We start from the raw sequence: 22,343 nt of genomic DNA, 5'->3' as shown, positions 1-22,343 counted from the left end.
TAGAAGACTTGCCACTGTCGGAGAGGCTGATCACGTCACATCGTCAAGCTCAGTCTGCGGCTGCGCAGTACATCAGCCATCAGGAAGTGAGTGCTCCTAGTGTGACTTCAATTCTCTCCGTCGAAGTCTATGGGGTCGCTGTGTCCATTTCTTTTACTGTCTATGCTTTTTATGAGAAAAACTATTGGACTCACCGATTCAATAGAGTGAATCTGACTTTCCAACAGTACATTGGAAATATTGAAAGTGGCTCAATATTTCATTATCTGTAATAGCATCGTGTCTGTATGCAGACAAAGGGTCATTAGATAAAAGGATGTTTTATATAGGCCTACAAAACATTATACATTAATGAGGTGCTGTACCTTTAAGAGCGGAAACAGCTCCTGTTCACTCCTCCACCCTCTGCTCTGTTCAATGACGCTTTACAACATCGCTATCATAAAACACGACACGAATGAACGCAAGAATCAATTACAGGTAAAAAGCCATAGCCTACTATCCTTTATCTAGTAATGTACGTGTATATGCTTTTAATGCTTAGATTTGCCGTCAATGCGAATCAGAGAGCGGGGCAGTTTCTCACCTGTCTTCGTGACGATGCTTCAACACCTTGTGCTTTTAGCGATAAGGGAGGATGAAAACAGACAGCTGTCACGCATAGGTTCAAACAAACGATAACAGCGCCGACAAAATATCGCAATTTGAGCTTATTTGAGCTCTCTAAAATAACACTATAGATTCAAATACATGTTGGGTTAAAATATCCATGCTGCGTTTTATGAGGAAAGGGGATACATCAACATGTAGCTTGTATTTCATATCAGTTTTGAAGTAAAGTGAGTTGCAAATGCACTGTACAATGGAGATTTCCAGATCAGGATGACAGAGATGACGTCATGATCCAGGGCTAGCTCCAGCAGTGGGTCCTTGTTGGCAGCGGATGTGATGTGATGTGAACGGGAATCACCATCTGCTATCTGCAGCATCATCTGTGTAAACTGTGGCCTGGTTACATTGGTTCAGTTGAAATCTCCACATAAATGCATTTTATGATTAATTTGATCAAAATGAATAGGTTTTTATTAAGCATCAAATGCTATTAAATAGGGATGTGATAATAAATAGTGTCACAATATATCTCAATAGAAAAAAATCCCCAAATATATATTGTGTATCTTCACTCAAAATAAAAATTACTGTGTGAGTTTTAGAGCATATATAGCTACTTTATCAGTGTTTTTCTTTGGAATTTGTTTTGCTTCACTACATTCCAAAGTTTAAATTTGTTGGCTACTGTAGGCTACCTTGTTTCAAAAATAAATTGTTTTGGGTTTTTTTTACCTTTAAAGGCACAATATGTAAGATTTTTGGATTAAATATACCCAAAAACAACTAGAACAGTGTTATATATTTTTGCTGACTTGTGTACTTGCATTTTCCCAAATTTTTCCAAGAATGTTTAAATCCAGAGAAATAAGTAATTTTAACCAGGACACGGACCTGTGCGTCACCCATCAATGACATCACCTACCTTACAAGGTAAGGCAGTACCTTACCCTCGATTTTATTTTGTAGAAACCATGGAAACACCAAAGACACTTTAATATATTAGATGGGTGAGCAACTGTTTGGAGACATTCATCGACAGAAAACTAATCCTTGTTATATAGCTCAACAAAATTTGTCCCGTATTTTACATTGTACCTGTCATTTTGCTTTTGATTCCGTGTTTCACGGGACGGGTGGCAGCCCTAATCTTAAATAGTGAAATAACATTCCTTTCTTGCGTGCATGTGTGTTCGTGGTTATATTCATCGATCGGACGGGCCAATTAATAAAAAAATAACATTGCAATCTATAGCGGATGGATGAGCGATTAATCATTGTGTTTGTTTGATAAAGATATTTTGCAGTCCTGTGAGCGTTTACCCAGATGATTCCCCCATGAGGGGAGCTGAAGCTCATTAAATATGCAGATCTTATCCAATCCTAGCCTTGGGCATTTACTTCTAAGTCTTCAGTGTGGCACGCCCATCAAATCCGAGCATTTCTTCAGAGAGCCTCAAAACCAAGGCAGAAAATAGCCTATAACTTATTAATTATGATGTTTTTGAATGTAAAAACCACATGAACGTCATAAGTTGACCTCAGACAACAGTATAAAAAAAGAAAAAAAGACCCCTTTAAACCCGCCAATAGGTGGATAAGCCAGTCTGTGATTGGTTCTCGCAAAAGTGTGACAGAAGCAGGATAAATGAATGTACAGGTTTCCAGAAGGGATGGCCATTTTTCCAAAATATTGTATTGGAATATTTGGTCTCATAAAAATGTAATATTCGTTTATTTAAATGACGTTATTTTGAGAAAATGAGAAGGACGTTATTTTTTTATTCATCAAGTTGTCATCACCATTTCTGAACAAACTTATGATTAGGTAATAACCAACAAAGTTACATTTATTTTAAGGTTTTCATTCAGTTCAAAACATTAAATAATATGTTTAAACAAAAAAAAAAAAACTAATGAAGCAGAGCGCCAGTTATCGTGCAGAATGTACATACACACTCGAGTCAGAATATGGTTATCATGTTTATATTTTTTCACATTATAATGTTGTTGAGAAAATCAATAATATCATATGGATGATGATATTCACGGGTGAGAAAACGCACTCCGCTGACAGACGTCGCAGAGACACAAAGATAACGGTGTTAAGTGAAGTTTTTTAACAGCACTTTGTGTTTTCTGTTCTTAAAGGGTAACTAAACCCTAAACCAACTTTTTTTAGTTACTGATCTGCAAGTCTGGGGCTTTATTAGTGCTGTTCATTGATTCGAGTAAATGTTTTGACATTTGGGTATAAAGTGTTTTAATTCTACAATATTTGGTGTAAAAACCTCTGAGTGCTGACCTCTTGAGGTTGAACAGTGGCTACTACAGCTGAATTTTCCTATTGGGCTTTGTAGGTCATTGTGATGTATGATGGTTCTTCCAACGGCTCACTACCCACGCCCCTGGCACGAGCTCACCACGGCCTAAGAAATGTTTTCCCCAATCGCATGATGAGCACGGTTTCACTCCAGTATGAACTGTCATGTTACATGAAGTAGAAACATTATGAATGAAACCTACTTGACACTTGCTATCAACATTGTAATGAAGAAAATACGGTTCAATAATGCAGTTGTCAGAACACGTCTTTTCTTGCGATATTTTGCCTCCCGTCATGTGTACGGATACTTTAAATACATGAGACGCGCTTTCAAACCCTGACACGCAAGTGGTTGCAGTGGTAACGAACAACAATACCGCAAAGTGCTGGTGTATAATACAGTCTAACTTTTATTTGAGGAAATCTGTTTATAATAGGCTATTAGGTTTTAACTTATTGGTCCTGCGCTGCCTGTTGAATGAATGAAAATACATCATGTATCTGATCTATTTTTAGTGTCATTCAGTATAAGGATTTGACTGTTCATAGATTAGGTCAGTGGTCCCATTCTGTCTTTGTAATTAATGAATATTAATTACAGATCGAATATTCGTGGACACCCCTGGTTTCCAGACTGAGCTGCAGGGCGAAATCAAATCGCCGGCAGATCAGGCTGGGTTTACCCAGTCTAGCGAGTACCATGTTTTACCATGCCTAATATCGATCTAGCTCACTGCAGTGTGCAACAAGTGTCTCATAGTAGCCGCCGAGTGAACGCACAGAGAAGCATTAAAGCAACAACTTTCCACACACTCAAATGTATCTAATATGATAAAACAGCACTGCATGCCTGGAAAAAGTGGAATCGGTCGTCTGCATATTAAAAGCTCAGCGAAATCCAGGCGACATCAAGCTACGCCTTTGTTTTGAATAAGCGACCTCTAGTGGCGAAAAATTACATATTGTGGCTTTAATACTTAATTACATTAAAAATGTAGTACTTTCTTACTTGTACTCAAGTAAAACTTTTAATTTGACTTGAGTAAAAATAAGAAAGTACTACATTTTTAATGTATTTAAGTATTAAATGATATTCAATATGAAAAGTATTTACGGTAAAAAGTACAATATTATGCTCTGGAATGTTGTGAAGTAAAAGTTTTCCAAAGAAAAACACTGATAAAGTACATACTTGAAAAATGTACTTGAGTAGAAATATAATAATGCAGTTGGGGAATATGTGTTTTAGGAATGATTTCTATACCATATTTATGGCTGTGGGTTTTGGCTACTTGTATAAGGTACTGTCACTAACTTAATACATCAGGGCAAATTTTACGGATCAATTATGGTTTAATATGTCCAAAAACTTAAGGTCCTCTTATTGAGATCAGGGGAAAGGAAGCCCACCCATTACAATTATGTACCATGATTTGTAGTGATGACTCTGTCTGTAAATAATTAATAAATAATATGTAAACAATAAAAATTTCACAATAACACAATAAATGCATGTTGAAAAATTGACAATAGTTGAATAATGTTGTATTACACAGTTCTCTGTGGTGTACTGTCATAGTAGGTTTTGTATGTAATAACATTTTGGAGTTGCTGGACGTTTTTTGACGTTGGTTTTCAGTATATTATAGATTTTATTCTGTTTATTTTCATTTCAGGTTTGTAGGGCCTGTTTGACTCTGAAAACTATGGACCTGGTGTGACCTTGGTGTATTTCATATCATCTCTTTTACCAACTCTTCGTTCTCTATCAAGATGGCATCATGCATTTCCGGCTGTTCTTCAGTGATGAGGTTCTGTCAGAAGCTGAACCGGCTAAAGACGTTGGAGGATGACGTGATGGCAACATCATTGAAACGTTGTCTGTCCACAGTGGACCTCGCTCTGCTTGGTGTAGGTGGAATGGTGGGTTCGGGCCTGTATGTTCTCACAGGAACTGTTGCAAAAGACACCGCAGGACCAGCTGTAGTGGTGTCGTTCATCATAGCAGGAGTAGCGTCTCTCATGGCAGCGCTGTGCTATGCTGAGTTTGGTGCCCGTGTACCAAAGACAGGCTCCGCCTACATGTTTACATACGTCTCTGTTGGGGAGATCTGGGCCTTCCTGATTGGCTGGAATGTAATTTTGGAGTATATGATTGGCGGGGCGGCAGTAGCTCGTGCATGGAGTGGCTATCTAGACTCTATTTTCAATCACCGCATCCAGAACTTCACTGAAAGTCATGTGATGCGTTGGGACGTGCCCTTCATTACTCATTACCCAGACCTCTTAGCGGCCTCCATCCTCCTAGTTGCTTCCTTTTTCATCTCATTTGGTGTTCGTGTCTCATCTTGGCTCAACCACATCTTTTCGGCCATCAGTATGGTAGTCATTGCCTTTATCTTGGTGTTTGGCTTCGTACTGGCCGACCCAGCCAACTGGAGCGCTCGAGAGGGAGGCTTTGCCCCATTTGGATTTTCGGGTATCATGGCAGGAACTGCAACATGCTTCTATGCCTTTGTTGGCTTTGACGTGATAGCAGCTTCCAGCGAAGAGGCCAGTGATCCTCAAAAGGCTGTTCCTGCAGCCACTGCCATCTCATTGGGCCTGGCGGCCACAGCGTACGTCCTGGTGTCCACAGTCCTTACATTGATGGTTCCATGGCATACACTCGACCCAAACTCAGCTCTGTCAGATGCGTTCTTCAGACGGGGATATAGCTGGGCCGGGTTCATCGTGGCTGTGGGTTCCATCTGTGGTGAGTATGAGTTAGTGGTTTTCGATGTCCAGTGTTATAATTAGAGAACAGGGTGGTCAATGATTTATTCAATACAAATATACACAATTAAATGACAACAAAACATGTACAAAAAATAATAATTTAATAACCACTTGTTTAAGCAATATTTATTAATTCACTAAATTTAGGTAATTGTGGCCAATCATGTCTTGTTGAGGCAACATCACATTTTGATGCGCTTTTAAGAATTTAAGTTTGTTTGCATGTCACCTTACAGATTAAAAAAAAATGATTACCTCAAGTGAATGTTTTTTAAAAATGTAAAAAAATAAAATGTAAATAAAATATTTTAAAGGGGTGGTAAAACACATTCTTTTGAAGGCTTGCTTGTGTTTGTGGGGTACACTGTAACATGTGTTCATGCTTCGTTTTTAAAAAATTGCATAATTTTTCATATATTTGACCTTTATTCTACACTGCTCTGTCCCTCCTTGTAAAAACGGTCTGATGGTTTCCGGGTTGTATGAAGCCAGTCCCTCGAAAATACGCAGTGGGCTCTGATTGGTTAGCTGGCCCAGTCTGTTGTGATTCGCTAACCGCCTAGTGCACGTTTGTCGGAAACGTCACACCCCTTACCTTTACAGGTAGATTATGCTTTGGGTAGTATTAGAAACAATGGCATCAATAAAACCATACCAATTTGAGCCCGAATCGGACCCAGACAATTTTAGTGAAGATGATCGAGCAGAACCTGTTCAGTCCTCAAGAGTAAAGACCCAAAACAAACACTAAACATTGGCTTTATTAGTAGCCAAATCAAATACAGAACCATGTTTAGCATGCATGTAGATAAACAATACATAAAAGCTCTAATAAAAGAATAATTTACACTAATGCCAAGTTCGCTGTTGAGATTTAAAAAAAAGTTTTTAACGTTAGGTGTTTGTCGGATAACGTTAAGTATGAATGAGCATTTAACAAACTGGTTTGCAGAGCCAAACAGCATTGTCATTTGTTTACTTCCTTGCTACAACGTACTATTAACAATACGAACTATTACAGGAAAACACATCGACAAAAAATAAATCATACTTACAGGTTGTGGCCCGTAAACAGCTTCTGTTTTTAAATCCATCTTTCAGGACAAGCCGTTATGCGAATCCTTCATTGAACCCGCGAAGATTGTGGAAGCTTTCCACCGTGAAATGTGCAGCGGGAGCCCCGGCAGCGCGCCTGTTGTGCATTCACACATTCATATATCTGCTACAAATGCGACCTGTTCCCCTCTGTCTCATACACATATGCATATAACATGTTGTATGTTAAACGCACTGCAACGCACCCCCGTCCCTTGGAAGGCTGAACAAAGTGGACCTGCAATCCGGATGAAAATAACAGTGTTTCGTCGGCATTGCGGCAACAAACCTCCTGCCTACTAACTATACCTCAACAGCTTCCCCGCGGCGATACAAAATGGCCTCGCCCCCCCTTATTTAATATTCTCGGAGGAGGGGTTTATGTAAATATTGGGGCTGGTGATGTCAGAGACCCTGGAGGAATGTCTAGTAGTCCCTACCGGCCGTTTGCTGTAGTCCTTAGAAATTAATTTCTTTAAAAGCAAATATCTCCCTTTGCTTTAAACTTTGAACATTGTAACTTTGTAGATGTTTATGCTGTTTATGCTCAAACAGCAACATTACACACTAGCTAAAGTTAGAAAAGTGAAATCGTGGTTTACCACCCCTTTTAAAAAATTATTTGCATTCACAAGTGCAATAAAGAGGCGTTATTTCAAAATGACGTATTATTGGTTAATTATTTGTCATTATTTTGGGTAATTACTTGATAATGTTTCCAAAGATTTCTGATTTAAGTAAATGCTTTTCACTTTGATGCCCCCCCCCCCCCTTAAAATATATTGACATAGAAAAGTTATTTTAAATTGTAATCATATTTCACAATATTAATGTTTTTACTGTATTTTTGATCAAATAAATGCAGCCATAGTGAGCATAAAACTTAAGAACATAAAAAAGAATCTTAATTACCTCAAACTGTTGAACATTAGTGTGTGTGTATATATATATATATATATATATATATATATATATATATATATATATATATATTATACAGATCCATACTGATGTTCATATGGTCACTTTGACATGTAAAATATATTTTTATTCTTTTTATGCAAGATATTGTTTATTTCTTGGAAGACATGACTGAACTTTATTGCAGTCTATATAATTGTTATGTTGATATAGATGAAGAAATGTTATTGTTAGATTTTAAAAAGGAAGACTAGAGTTTATACTGTTTCTTGTCTAATTAAAACTGTCAAATCTCTTTCATCTAGCCATGAACACTGTGTTGCTCAGCAACCTCTTCTCTCTCCCGCGGATTGTGTATGCCATGGCGGAGGATGGCCTCTTCTTCTCTGTCTTTTCTCGTGTCAACCCTGTAACCAAAGTCCCAGTGATCGCCATTCTTGTTTTTGGCAGCCTTATGGCATTTCTTGCCCTCATCTTTGATCTAGAAGCACTAGTCCAATTCCTCTCTATTGGCACTCTGCTTGCTTACACTTTTGTAGCGGCCAGCATCATTGTGCTCCGCTTCCAATCGGATAAAAGTACTGGGAGCTCAGGAGGAGGTGGAATCAAGACGGATGCTTCATCCCCACCTTCACTGAACCTGTCAGGGCAGCAGCTGGATCAATCTGCGGCAGTGAATGAGACCCAGACCTTTGCACAGGACAGCGGAGAGCCGAAGGAGTATGAATCATTCTCTGATAAACTTCAGCTGGTGGAGAGGCAGAAGGCGGTGAAGGAGAGACGTGCTGCTGGGACACTGAAGGCTCGTTGGGAGCCGTATCTGGGCCGTATACTGGGGGACTGTGAGCCAGGGGAGGTGGTGGCATTCTCTGTGCTGGCTCTGATGGTCAGTGCAGTCTCTTTCTGTTCTGTGTTGGTGTTTGGGACTAACCAGCTGCATCTGCCTGTGTGGAGCTTCACCCTGCTGCTGGTCATCTTCGGTCTGGTCTTCCTGCTCAGTCTGGCTCTCATCTGGGTCCATGAACAGCAGCCCAATCACAAGACTTTTCAGGTGAGTTACTAATACTGCAGTATTGAGGTGAATAGACATCTGGTTAGACAAAAACACAGATATCATACAGTTAATGTTTTAGTTTACATAAAATGTAAATTCTGTCGTCAGTTATTCACTGTCATGTCATTCCAAAACCATAAGATTTTAGTTAATCTTCAGAACACAAATGAAGATATTTTTAATTAAATTTGATTTCTGTCCCTCCCATTGAAAGTCTATTCTCCCAAAACTTCAAAATGTTAAAAATAAACAGATTATAAAATAAATATATATGAATTGAATGTAGGATTTTATTCACATATTGATCAGCGAACATATTCAGGGAACATGTTCACATATTTATCAGTGAAAATACATATATTCTCTTTATGAACGTTTTAAATCAAGTTTTGGGTGATTAGATTTTTTTATGGAATATAAATCTCTCAGATTTCATTCAAATATCTTCATTTGTGTTTAAAAGATGAATGATAGTCTTATGTAGCCTGATGTCTTCATACTCAATTCTTGTCAGAATATGAGTCTGATACTGCTCCATTGGGCTGTGAATATGGGGCGTGTTTCAACCGAACCAGGAAAGACTTCAATTGGATAGACCTACAACCAATCTGAGCAATAGAGCAACGCATAACGTTAGTTGTCAACAGAACTCAACTGCACACATGCTGGAAGAAGTAGAAGAAGAAGATGAGTGTAAACAATCTTTGCCGGTGTTGTAAAAAAAGAATCGGATCAAAACAGGGCAAATACATTCAAGATAATTAGCAAATATGACAATATGTCCAGGCGGAAACTGTCAAAACGGCAATCCCTCAGAAAAACACATGCATCATTTTCAGTGTCAACAGTAAGAATAAGCTAATTTAAGTGCAAAAAAGTGCCCAATATAAGAGATCAAAAGAAGCAATGTAAATAACTGGCATTCACACACGGAGAAGGGAGAACTTACCGACACGTTCATCATTTTTGAGAGAAATAGTTAAGGTGAAAGCATACGAACAAGTTCTCCGTTGGGATTAGACCGAATTCAACCCAAACGCTCTTTGGTGACGTGAATGCTTACGTTAATGTTTATCATCCGTCCATCATCGTATAAAGCCCGCCCTGACAATTTGATTGGTCCGAACAGCATCTGTTCGGGCATAGTTGCTCCACGACGGATCAATTCCAGACCGAATATCCCAAACTCAAATGTTGTGGGCGGGGGTAAATTCGGCTGGCATCCAGGCTTTTTCAAACCCAACCTTATGGGTTTGAAAAGATTTTTGGTTGAACTATCGCTTTAAGAAACAGTGGGAATGAATGTATTGCACATTCATTGTATGTTTTTAAACAATTAGTTGAATTTAGTTGATTACTGAAGCACATATGTTTATATGCACATTGCAGACAGATATTTGTCTAATATTTGTCCTGTGCAAGCCTACATCATGAAATGGTACAATTGCTTATACTGTACAGTTGTGGTCAGAAGCTACATCTTGCACATATACATCTTGCAGAATCTGCAAAATGCTAATAATTTTAACAAAATAAGAGGGATCATAAAAATTGCATTTTTTAAATGTAGTGTCTTGAATAAGCTATTTCGCATGACATATGTTTACATATAGTTCACAAGACAAAATAATAACTGAATTTACACAAATGACCCAGTTTAAAATTTTGCATGCACTTGATTCTTAATACTGTGTGTCATTGCCCAGCCTGGATGATGTGTATGTTTGTGAGTTTGAGTCGGATCATGTCAATAAATCAGTTGAACTGCCTCACAAAACCAATCTAAACAATTCACTCATAAATCAAAAAATATGGATGGTTTTCCAGCCATTAATTTACTGACTGAGCTAAGAACAGTCTCTTTTGAACTTGAATGTGTAATGAGTGAAAACAAGTTAGCTGGTACTAAGAGCATTTGAGAGTGAACTGAAGATACCAATATCTGGTATAAAATCATGCAGAAATTGTTTCAGCCTAGAGATGTAAATAGATTTTAGTATTTTTTAATGTAAATTAGATATTACATTAATATAAATATTACACTAATATAAAATATTAGGGGCTGAATTGACTGCAACAAACTGAACTAGAACACCTGAAATTACTCTCAAATCCCTTATTATTAAAACCATATATATACATGTAAAAAAAAAAAAAAAAAAAAACATACCGGTATGCCAGGACACACATGATGACGGATAAATATAAAATGTATTTAAAAAATAACTGAATAGTGAACTAGTTGATTTAAACAAATGAACTGAGATGGAAAGTCTGACTTATTTATATGACTCTCATCATTCAGGTTCCTCTGGTGCCATTTATTCCTGGCTTCAGCATCCTCCTGAATGTATTTCTCATGATGAAGTTAAGTCCACTCACCTGGATCCGTTTCACCATATGGCTCGCAGCAGGTACCAGTTCATCACTTTTCACTTTTCCTTCACCACAGTATTGTGAACTATATAAAAATCTGTTTAGTAATTACTGTACTAAAGTAAAGCAGTAAAGGAGAAGTATACACTTTATGAACTGATCGACTCAATATAGAACAGCATTATCTCATTAAAGAAAATTACTGAAAACATTAAATATATCATTGTCTTAAGGTGATAGTTCACCCAAATATTAATATCTACCCTCATATTGTTCCGTTCTGTAAGTCTTTTATTTTTTGTGTGAATCACAAAAGGGATGTTAAGCTGAATGTTTAACCTACTTTTTTCTTATCATTAAAGAGAATGGCAGCCATTACAAGCCATGGTTACATTACAGATTTGAGCAAAACATTTGCGATATTTTCTAAATATCAAGGCAACGGATGTTGGTAGGTTTACATATATCCCAGCCTCGGCACTAGCCATTGTTTTTAATCGAAGGAGACGTGTTAGGGGTGTTATCCAAGCATTAATGCAAGGAAATCTACTTATACTTATAGGCCACGTATGAGGTGTTTGTGGGTGTTTCTCCTTCCTATCTGCTTCAAGGTCTTGATAAATTGTGGCATTTCTCTGTTGTCTTTTATGAGTTTAAAAAAGAACACTGTCTCATCTTCTGTCAAAACATACCATGCCATCTTTAAAGAATGATTGATTTTAACGTACTCCAGGTTTTTTTTTACGTACACAAACTTTTGCGAAATTTTATTTTTTTCGGATTGCCTGAAAATCCACCTCATGCGACCATAAAAACGTTGAAATATATGGTAGTTTTTGCAACATTAACATCCATTGGGCGTTGTGGCGAGGTGGACGAACGAGATCGGTGTGCGTGATTGAGAATGAGCGTCACCTGCAAGGCACACCGGTGTCGCTCGTCCTTATATGCCTCCGTGCTCCCTCATGAGAGGACTCGAGACCGGTGTGCCTCGCAGGTGACGCTCATTCTCAATCACGGACACCGATCTCGCTCACTCATCCACCTCGCCACAGGCATATTTTCATTTCGCAATTTGATGGGAAATGGAAACGCGGCTGCTGTCAAGCTCCAAAAAGACAAAAAAAAAAACACACTTAAAGGAATAGTTAATCCAAAAATGAAAACTACCCCATTATTTACTCGCCCTCAAGCCGTCCTAGGTGTATATGACAGAGTTATATTAAAAATATCCTGGCTCTTCCAAGCTTTATAACGGCAGTGAATGGCAGCCCAAAATGTAAAGGCCAAAAAAGTGCATCCATCCATTATATAAGTAATCCACGTGGCTCCAGGGGGTTAATAAAGGCCTTTGAAGCGAACCACTGGGTTTGTGTAAGAAAAATATCCATATTTAAAACTTTATAAAGTAAAATATCTAACTTCTGCTAGACCGCCTTCTGTATTCTTCAATTTACGGAAAAAGCGTAACCTGCGTCGATGGCGTCGGACATGGTGTAAACGTTTTGAACTGCGAGAGGCATTACACTTTCTTCGTTGAAGAATATGGAAGGCAGTCTGGCAATGGCTAAATCATGAGGTAATTTACATTTTTGGGTGAACTGTCCCTTTAAAGTTTTTTTAAACCCATCCAATGCCTCCATAGCTTTGTGTAAGGAACATACTAATTTGTAAATTGTTAGTCACAGATTTGGAGAGTAAATGTTGGCAGAGTGAACTGTCCCTTTAAATATTTTCTCACACTGACATTTTGTTTGGAAATTGCTTGTAGCTAATAGCCTCGAGCTCAAACTATAAAATGTACAACACTGTTACCCTGACAGGTTAATGAGGAAACAAGTCATACATTGAAAATGGCATGTCTATATATTTAGACATGTTTTGTTAGTTTTTTAAAGCGAATAGCTAAATGTTGGCTGCTTTACCATGTGCAAGCTCTTAAAGAGACAAAGCAGCTGTTGTCTTTAGTCTCTCAGCATTCATTGGCTATAGACTCATCTGTGGGAAATGAAGATCAGTCCAAACATGATTATCTTCAGCTCCTTTCAGCACTGCTACAAACCATTTAAGCCATTAAACCAGCCTGGTCACATAATCAAATTTGTCCTCTTGCTCTGTCACAGGTCTTCTGGTGTATTTTGGGTATGGCGTCTGGCACAGTAAGGAGGGTTTACGGGAACAGCAGGGGCAGGAAGTGGCAGCGCGTTACGTGGTCCTTCCCAGCGGCAGCCTGGTGGAGACAGTCCAGAACGTACAGCCTGAAGGACACACTCACAACGCACACACACCAACCCTCGACAATCCACCTGCCAGCAGGTGATCTGATCATGCTGAGGTGTGTTTACAGTACACCTGCATGCCTGCCTGTTGTATTACTCTTGCTTTATTTCTCTTATGTTTCACTTCTGCTGTCATCATGTCAAGATAAACCAAACTGTTCAACGACAAAATGGATTAAAGGAATGTTTTGGGTGCGATACAAGTAAAGCCCAGCATTGATGGCATGATGTGTATTACAACAAATAAATGATTTCAACTCATACCTCGTTTTTTTAAAAGCAAAATTGTTATGTTTGCGGATTGGCCCCATTCACTTCCTTTGTAAGTGTCTCACTGTAACTAAGATATTCGCTTTTTTTTAAGAAAAATGAGGGATAAGTGTAAATTAAATTTTGTAGTAATTATCATTATGCCACAAAGGCTGTAGATTGAGCTTAACTTGTTCTGAACATTAAATATTTCTTCTAAAGTCAGTAAGGGATTGTTTTGTATGCAATCAACGTCCTTTGTCAGCATCCTAATCATAACTGTGGGCCATTTACTTTCTCTCTTACATTACATATCCACTGTGTTAAGCTACTTTTAGCAATTATGCTGGCTTGTATGTAAATTATATACAGTATGTGAGTTAGCGAAGTGCACCATAATTTTTTGGCCCAACCGGATTCAGTATCTCCATTGTCTTTTATGGTGTTTACATAGAGCCGAGTGAATCCGCTTTTTTGCTGCTCTTTGAAAGCTGAAACCTTTAAGACAGACTACTGTTTATCATTCAAACACTGATTTAAGTTGAAGCTTTAGCATATTCTGAGGAAACTTTATTTATTTGTGTAGTCCAAACACTGAAACACACAAGTATGGTGGTACGTTAATCTATAATGCAAGCGTATATGGCTTTTGAAAAGTAGTTTTGAGTGTATTCACTGGCAGATACCAGATATTTGTATGGTTTCTGCAGAGCTGTGGGAAATAGTGACAATCACTGGTTGGTAGACAGAAAATATAAGGTCTGTTTAAAGGTCTATGAATGTCTTAGCAAATGCTGTTAAGGGATCATGTGGATCTACTCAAATCTATCTCCCTTCCCCCATCATATCCCACATGCACACTCACTCTGACGGCCGTAATTTGAATGAACCAGAAGGCAGGAACCATCAATGGATCACATTAATATACTCAAACATTACTATATTTACACATACTTTATTTTTGGGTGTCTGGGTCACAAACACACTCCTTAAACACACACTAACCTCGGTGGCCCTGATTCCAACCCTTTTCTCTGTTTTGTTTTTCTGCACCTCATGAATATTTATTTTTATAACACACCTATAACTGTATATTTATTTATTTTTCAGTGTATACTCCAACCAAAATCATGTCTTAATAATGTTCACAATTCATGACGTTGAGTTTTTTAATATGCATGTTCTTATGATAACCTTAGTATGAGCTGCTCCTGAGTGATCGGGTTTCATTTGTGTCCACTGACACTCCTTACTTGCCTTACCTTTGCAAACACACTTACCCCAGCGTTCACTAATCCTTATTCCCACACTCAGCTCTGCACATCTCATGTGACTTCCACACACACGCTAAACTGCCCTTATTCTCACACACACTCACACAGTGTGGTGTGACAGAGCTGGGACAATTACTTGTTATTGGTACTTTGAAACTGACTGGTTGTTTTTATTAGCATCTGGGTCAGTGACACACACATTTTTTGTTGTCCAGATTTGTTAATACATTAAAAATACATTTCATACACACACTTACGTGAATACACCTATTTTATGATAAACATGTTTCTAATATAAATACAAAAATGACAGGGTGATACAACTCCTTATTTTAGAATGAAGAAAAAACTGATTAAAAGAATGACGTTCTTGACAAGAATTAATCTTTTATTCTATTATTTCATAGTGATTTTGTTAAAATACTATACATATTTGAAAATATATTTGAGAAGAGTTAATTTCTAAGAACATGACAAATACATTTAAGGGTGTTCACATTACATACATTATTTTTAGTTCAGTTCTTTTGAACCAAAAAAGACAATTTACATTTAGTCTTTCTTAATACCAAACCTAAAGATACAAAAGAAAAGGCATAAGGATAAGGTCACAACCGGATTGGACAGCTTTTATGCTGTATATTTTGCGACAGAACTTGTCGAACATGCAAAACAATGCTGTGTGCTAAATGCGCTTGTTGTATGCGTGCACATATGGGGGTATTTTTTACCTGCGTAGAACTCACAAACAGCTTATAAAATGTGTAAAGGAATTAAAACATGCAGGGATTCCTTCATTTCACATTCAAATGAAGATCTGGTGCAAAGAGACACAGTTCGGATGTCTGTACGGAACACTAATGTGAAACGTAGCTCTTATGATGAATAGAACCAAGTATGCTTGAGCATTCTGGGTTTTTTTAGGGTTCCATCTTGTGACGTCATCCTGTTTTTGGTTTGTTTTTCTTTGGTCTGAGTTATATTCATATTTCATTTGAACCGCATCATTGTTTGTTCAGATGTCAGGGTTCACACTTATTCAAATGAACCGCACTAACAGAGCAATCGCTTCATTTTGATCTAACTAAACCTGCCAAGTGTGAACACACCCTTAAACATTTTCCTTTATCTTGAACACTTCTATTTGTCATTGACAAGCTTTGTGTGTGCATTAGAAATTGAGCTTTACATTTTATATTGACCATGTTAGAATAGAATACTCAAAAATATATTGGCAAACTTACACACAGTTTTGAGAATTACTGGCCCCCCCGATCACCAATGTGCCCTTCAGGGCACTTCACCTTGAGTTTCTCAAAGTGGACTGTCCCTGTTAGTAGTAAAATTAAAATAGCTTTGGATAGGAAATAACAACTTAAATGACTAATAATAATTTATACTTCTCCTTAAAGGGATAGTTCACCCAAAAATGAAAATTAGCCCATGAGTTACTCACCCTCAAGTCATCCTAGGTGTATATGACATTCTTCTTTCAGACGAATACAGTCGGAGTTATATAAAAAAAAAAAGTCCTGGCTCTTCTAATCTTTATAATGGCAGTTTCTGTTTTGAAGTCCATAAAAGTGTATCCGTCCATTGCAGAAGTGCTCCATACAGCTCAGAGTGGTTAATAATGGCTTTCTGAAGTGAAGCGATACGTTTGTGTAAGAAAAATATATATATTTTAAAATTTACAAACCGTAAACTGGGGTATGCGCATTCACGAGAGACTGGCATTCTATCGTATGATATATGCTGGAACGCCAGTCTCTCGTGAACACGCGCGGAAGTTAGAGATTAAAGTTGTAAAGTTTTAAATATGGATAATTTTCTTACACAAACGTATCAATTCAATTCAGAAGGCCTTTATTAACCCCCCGGAGCCGTGTGGAGCAGTTATATGATGGATAGATGCACTTTTATGGACTTCAAAATCAGAAACAGCCATTCACTGCCATTATAAAGCTTGGAAGAGCAAGGCCATTTTTATATATACAACTCCGATTGTATTCGTCTGAAAGAAGAATGTCATATACACCACTAGGATGGCTTGAGGGTGAGATAATTAATGGGATAATTTTCATTTTTGGGTGAACTATCCCTTTACACTACAATATTGACAAACAAGCACAGAACAAACCCTTTCCTCGGTACACGCATAATAAAAGAGTGCATTTTATACATAGTGGGTACTGGCTGGACAGACGATTTTAGAAAATATTCCATACAAAAGCAAGTATGGGATATATTTCGCTTCACAAGCCCCTGTAATCTCCCTCACCCCCTAGATTTACAGTGTTCCCTCCCTCACAGATTGACCCAGATTATCCCTGTAGAGAGAGTCAGTGCATCGGAGATTATTATTGCCACTCGGACAGCTATAGCACTACACGCATTCAGAAACATGATGTGTCATTCTACTTCCTACTGTTTCTGTTTAATCATGCTGATATAATATATCCTCACTGATATAAAGAATGTGACCGCTCCATCTTGGTATCCCAAAATGTCATTATATATTCCTGTCGATGTCCTTTATACCATTTTTATAAATCGCATGATTAGGGTAAAAGGTCTAACACTTCACATTGTGGCTGCCCATCCACTGCTTCAGAAAGAATATCCATATAAAACACTCCCTTTACTGAGTGCACTGGCTCTGGAGTTTGTTCAGACGCTTTTAATGGAGGTTTATATTCTCAGTCCGTTTCCTACTTTTGCTCAACAGCATTTGTATCTAAAGCTGCCAGTCCACTCTGCTGTATAATCCACTTCATGTCTTTCTGGCAGCCAGATGTAGTTGCTTAATGAGGATCTGAAGACTAGATAAAGGCACAAGACCCAGTTCACAAGTAAACATTATATCTATGTTTGTATAGCACATGTAACCAATGGCCTTAATGATTCAGATACTGAAGCATTCCCAAAGTTTTACATACAGCTACTGTAGACTTTTAGACTTGTATAGACTGTCATTTTGTGGAATTTAAGATTATTGAATCAAAGATGAAAATAATTCTAAAGCTGGGATCATGTTTTAAAGAAATTTTGGAGCACCTCTTTTTGTCTTAACCTCTTTCTACACCTTTTCCTGTATACCGGTTTGGTTTGTTCATGCCCTTCTCACTTGCACCCTCATCTCTTACAAAAAGCACCACTTGTTATTAAGACATTTCCTCTTTGTTGTGTCATGAGCATATACCTCTGTCTTTGTAACTTTCTGTTATGAGAGATTGTATTATGTAGTGATGAATAAATGTTTTGAAGCATCATATGGTTCTGTTATTTAAGGTGTTCTTTTATATTTTTGTGGAATTTGTATTATAGTTAATATGACAAAAATCATGGTATAGTTTTTTTTTATAATCAACGGTAAAAACATTAACATTAGGAATGACAGATAAATATATCTGACAGGAATGGATTATTAGATTAAGCAGAATTTGTGAGAAGTCACATGGGAATTAGCCGTTTGACCTAGATGACCTCGGCTTAACTAGGTGTAGACAGATAATTGGGGCTTTAACTTTTGTTATGTGTTTGTCAAATGCTACATGAATGATACAGCTTGACAACCAGGATCTACCCGGACTCCATAATATGACACCCATCATGCCTAGCTGCACAAGAGAATCCCATCAGTGCCACAGAACAAAACACTGGGATTAAATTTCTCTTTTTCATGAAGAGTTTTTTTTCACTCCTAACCACAATATTGTTCCGTAGTCATTTGCAATACAGTGTGTACCTTGAGTTTACCACAGGCACCAAAACAGGACACATTGTGTGCTGTGGATTTAATATTACAGCACTGAGATCTCTGTAGTGAAATGATAATGAGGCTTCACTCGAGCCTGAGAGCTACCATGACAACATACTGAAGTCTTTGATAATAATACATTCACATCTATTCAGTTTTCCAGGTTAAAATAACACTTAACAATAAAGTATCATTTATCAACATTAGTTTATACATTAAAGGTGCACAATGTAATATTTTTTCAGTAAAATATTCAAAAACCACTGGGCCAGTGTTATGTATTTTGTTCAGTTGAGTACTTACAATGTCCCAAATGTTTCCAACTATTTGTAAATCGTGAAAAAATGGCTATTTTACCCAAGGAACCGGGACTTGTGCGGGAGTCGCCTGTCAATGGCGTTATATCTGCATTACCCTCGGTTTCCGGTTTTATTTTGCACAAACGCTTTACTCTCACTGCAGTGTGCAACAAGTGTCATAGCAGCCGCCGAGCGAACGCGCAGAGTAACGTCATAACTTCATTTTCAACACACTCAGATGTGTCTAATATGATAAACAGAGCTGCGTTACCTCATACTTATGACCGGAAAAGCGGAAGTGGCGCCAGCGACTGTGTCATAATAAAAGTCCCGCCGGTGACTGTGTCATAATAAAAGTCCCGCTGCTCGCAAGGCGTGTTGGCTTCATCTTATTAACAATCGCTCCAGCTGCCTTGCCCAGCTCCCACAACACTCGGCCCTGCTCTGCTTCATAATACAGTGACATTTATAATCACTTCCATGAACATGATTTCTGCCCGAGTCCTATACCGATCCTTTTCCACCGGCTGTGAGGTGAAGACCACATGTCCCAAGATTCAGCGCTCAAACTTGGCGTCATCAAACCACGCCTTTGTTTTGAACAGGCGACTTTTAGTGGACGGAACATGACACAGTGCACCTTTAACTAACATGAACTAACAATGAGCAACCTATTTTTTACTAACCGTTGGTAATGTTAGTTAAAAATGGTTAATGTTCATGTTAGTTCACAGTGCATTAACTAGCCTAATGTTAACAGATCTTAATGTATCAGTAAAGGTTGTAGATATAAATGCTGTAGAAGTATAGTTCGTTGTTAGTTCATGTGAACTAATGAAAGTGTTACTACTTTATGAATATGTAAAGGATCAAAATAACCACAATTACACAATAACCACGATAGATTACTATAATCTGGCTGTTGACAGCCTAGTCTCTTTGTTGTCAGTTCATGTTATTTCGCTGTTTTAATGTTCTCCTGTGTCAAAACAGTCCACGATAAAGTAAAATTTACATTCTACAGGCATATGCAATAAACATACAACATACACAAACAAAAAGAACAAATCTAAAGGAAATACGTGGACATTAAAGCAACACTATGCAACTTTTAGCGCTCTAGCGGTTAATAGACAAAACTGCATGCATCTTGCGGAAGAACATTGTAGCCGGAGCTACTTCTCTCTGTTTACGTCTATGACGAGTCACGCAGGTAATGTGCTACTCTGCAGCAGTGCGACAGGAACTGGGCTAAAATAGTCCAAATATAAACGCTTATTATGTGTATCATAGTGATTCAGGGTAAGCCAAAAACAAAGTTTGGGAAATTGATTTATGATGTACTCGCTCATTATATAAATGTATTACATTTTGAGCACAAGAAAGTTACATAGTGTTGCTTTAAAGGATAGCTCACGCAAAAATGAAAATTATGTCATCATTTACTCACCCTCAAATTATTCCGAACCTGTATGATTTTTTTCTTCTTCTGCTGAACACAAAATAAAATATTTTGAGGAATATGGGTAACCAAACAGTTTCTGGTCCTCTTTGACTTCTGTAGTATTTTTTTCTATACTATGGAAGTCAATGGGGACCAGCAATATATCACTGTTTATGTTCAACAGAAGAGATAATTTCATGCAGGTTTAGAACCAGAGGGTTAGTAAATAATGACAGACTTTTCATTTTAGAGCGAACTATGCCTTTAATGAGTAAGACAAAGCTGTAGAAATGAATGAAGTTCTTTCTTCAAGTACGGTAATATTCTGTAGCATGTTGCCAAGTCAATGGAGAGATGATTGATTAAATAATGAATGTAGTAAATGCATAATTCATAAATGCAATTCACAATGACTTGAATGCATCTCTTCTATGATGAACATGTTGTTACAGACACAAACTGATCTTTCATTGATGTGAAAATATTTTTTTGCAGCTATTAATGGACAAGGTTTCATGTCACACAACATCTCCACCTAGAAAAAAAGGATTTTACCGCAGTCTTTGTTTCTTCCACTGCTTCTATTTGCACACGCCGAGGCTCATCATCCACACAGACTACAGTCATTCTCTCAGCTCTCAGCAGACGCTCCTCTAGCTGCTGACTGTCACAGTATCCCTCTCTCTTAAAGCTGACAATGGAGTGCAGCAGTGTATCATTTAACACCACTCTCTGCTCTGTTCCAGTGGGCTGTTTGATGGTTACATTGGCCATGGCTCGGTTTTGAACGCTTTCACACCTGCAGCTTTTTCTGCACTCCTTGCATTTAATATGGAACACTTTGATACTTGAGAGAGAGAGTGTGGCACCGCATGAACAGATATATTCGAAGGTCAATAATGCCTCAATGACCAGCCCTGAGATGATTGTCTCTTCAGGCTCCTGTAAATTGTCTTCTGATGGAGTAAATGGCTCCAGCGTTGAGAATTCAGTTGAACAGAGTACATTTCCTTTGCCAAAGTCACAGATGGAAATACTTTTAAATATATACCACTGATTGAGGTTTACAGTAAATCCATCTGCTAAACACAAGTGAACTTTTGCAGTGTTATCATACAGTGTATAATGTGAGTAAGGTATCTCATCATCATTAGGTATGATGTTGATTGCAGGCTGACTCTCTAAGATCTTTCCAGTAACAGTAACCTTAAAATAAAATGACATTATCATTTGACAGGATCACGTGACACTGAAGACTGGTGTAATGATGCTGAATATTTAGCATTGCCATCATAGGAATAAATTCCATTTTAAAATATATTATATTAGTTATTTTAAATTGTAATATTATTTCACAATATTACTGTTTTACTGTATTTTTGAAAAAATAAAAATCTTAATATTCCAAACTTTTGTAGTGGATAACAAACCAAATGATAAGAAATCAAAATATGGTACTTTTTTTAAATTTTCTGACCTCTCTTAAGTAATTTGTGTTCTTTTTCACTTCTGCAAGAGTTAATGTAGGTTGCTCCTGGCAATTTTTGAAGGACAAGCGTCTCCGATGATGTAAGGATTTTTGAAGGACCCTACAAGAAAAAGTTAAAAGATTGGCATCCACATTCAATATATTCTTCTTATTCTTATTATTACAGTATTATTGTGATTTGCTCATTATTATTGTAATTCAAATGTATTGACAATACAAACAGTTTTATTGGGTTTTTATTCACATATAAACGTGTATAAAAGGTTTTTTTCTCACGTGCTATAAGCAAGTATGGTTGTGCTTCCATTTACATTTATTTATTCTCTGTGTTGATCAATGTTATTGTGAATCAAAGCCTAAATTAAATGTTAAATCATATTAAGCAGTCTT

The 22,343-nt window shown here is 37.5% G+C and overlaps 1 protein-coding gene across 1 annotated transcript; it reads left to right on the top strand.

Moving 5' to 3' along the window:
• The first annotated feature begins 392 nt into the window (after positions 1-392).
• slc7a4 (solute carrier family 7 member 4) lies at positions 393-15,545 on the top strand. The gene is made up of 5 exons (XM_079826788.1): positions 393-480; positions 4,612-5,690; positions 8,035-8,780; positions 11,089-11,197; positions 13,283-15,545. Exons 2-5 carry the CDS (start codon positions 4,709-4,711, stop codon positions 13,477-13,479), a joined length of 2,034 nt encoding a protein of 677 aa, XP_079682914.1. The 5' UTR covers positions 393-480; positions 4,612-4,708; the 3' UTR covers positions 13,480-15,545.
• Positions 15,546-22,343: the final 6,798 nt, after the last annotated feature.

Source organism: Gobio gobio (assembly GCF_949357685.1).
Source record: "Gobio gobio genome assembly, chromosome: 10".
NCBI lineage: Eukaryota > Metazoa > Chordata > Actinopteri > Cypriniformes > Gobionidae > Gobio > Gobio gobio.
The sequence above is the reverse complement of the archived record's forward strand: the minus strand, read 5'-3'. Positions and strand labels throughout refer to the sequence as shown.

What these genes read in the sequence shown, in the direction of transcription:
- slc7a4 (XM_079826788.1), top strand. Translation starts at nt 4,709, where the DNA reads ATGGCATCATGCATTTCCGGCTGTTCTTCAGTGATGAGGTTCTGTCAG. An exon ending in GGCTGTGGGTTCCATCTGTG is followed by an intron (nt 5,691 to 8,034) that starts GTGAGTATGAGT and finishes TCTTTCATCTAG; the next exon opens with CCATGAACACTGTGTTGCTC. An exon ending in CCAATCACAAGACTTTTCAG is followed by an intron (nt 8,781 to 11,088) that starts GTGAGTTACTAA and finishes CTCATCATTCAG; the next exon opens with GTTCCTCTGGTGCCATTTAT.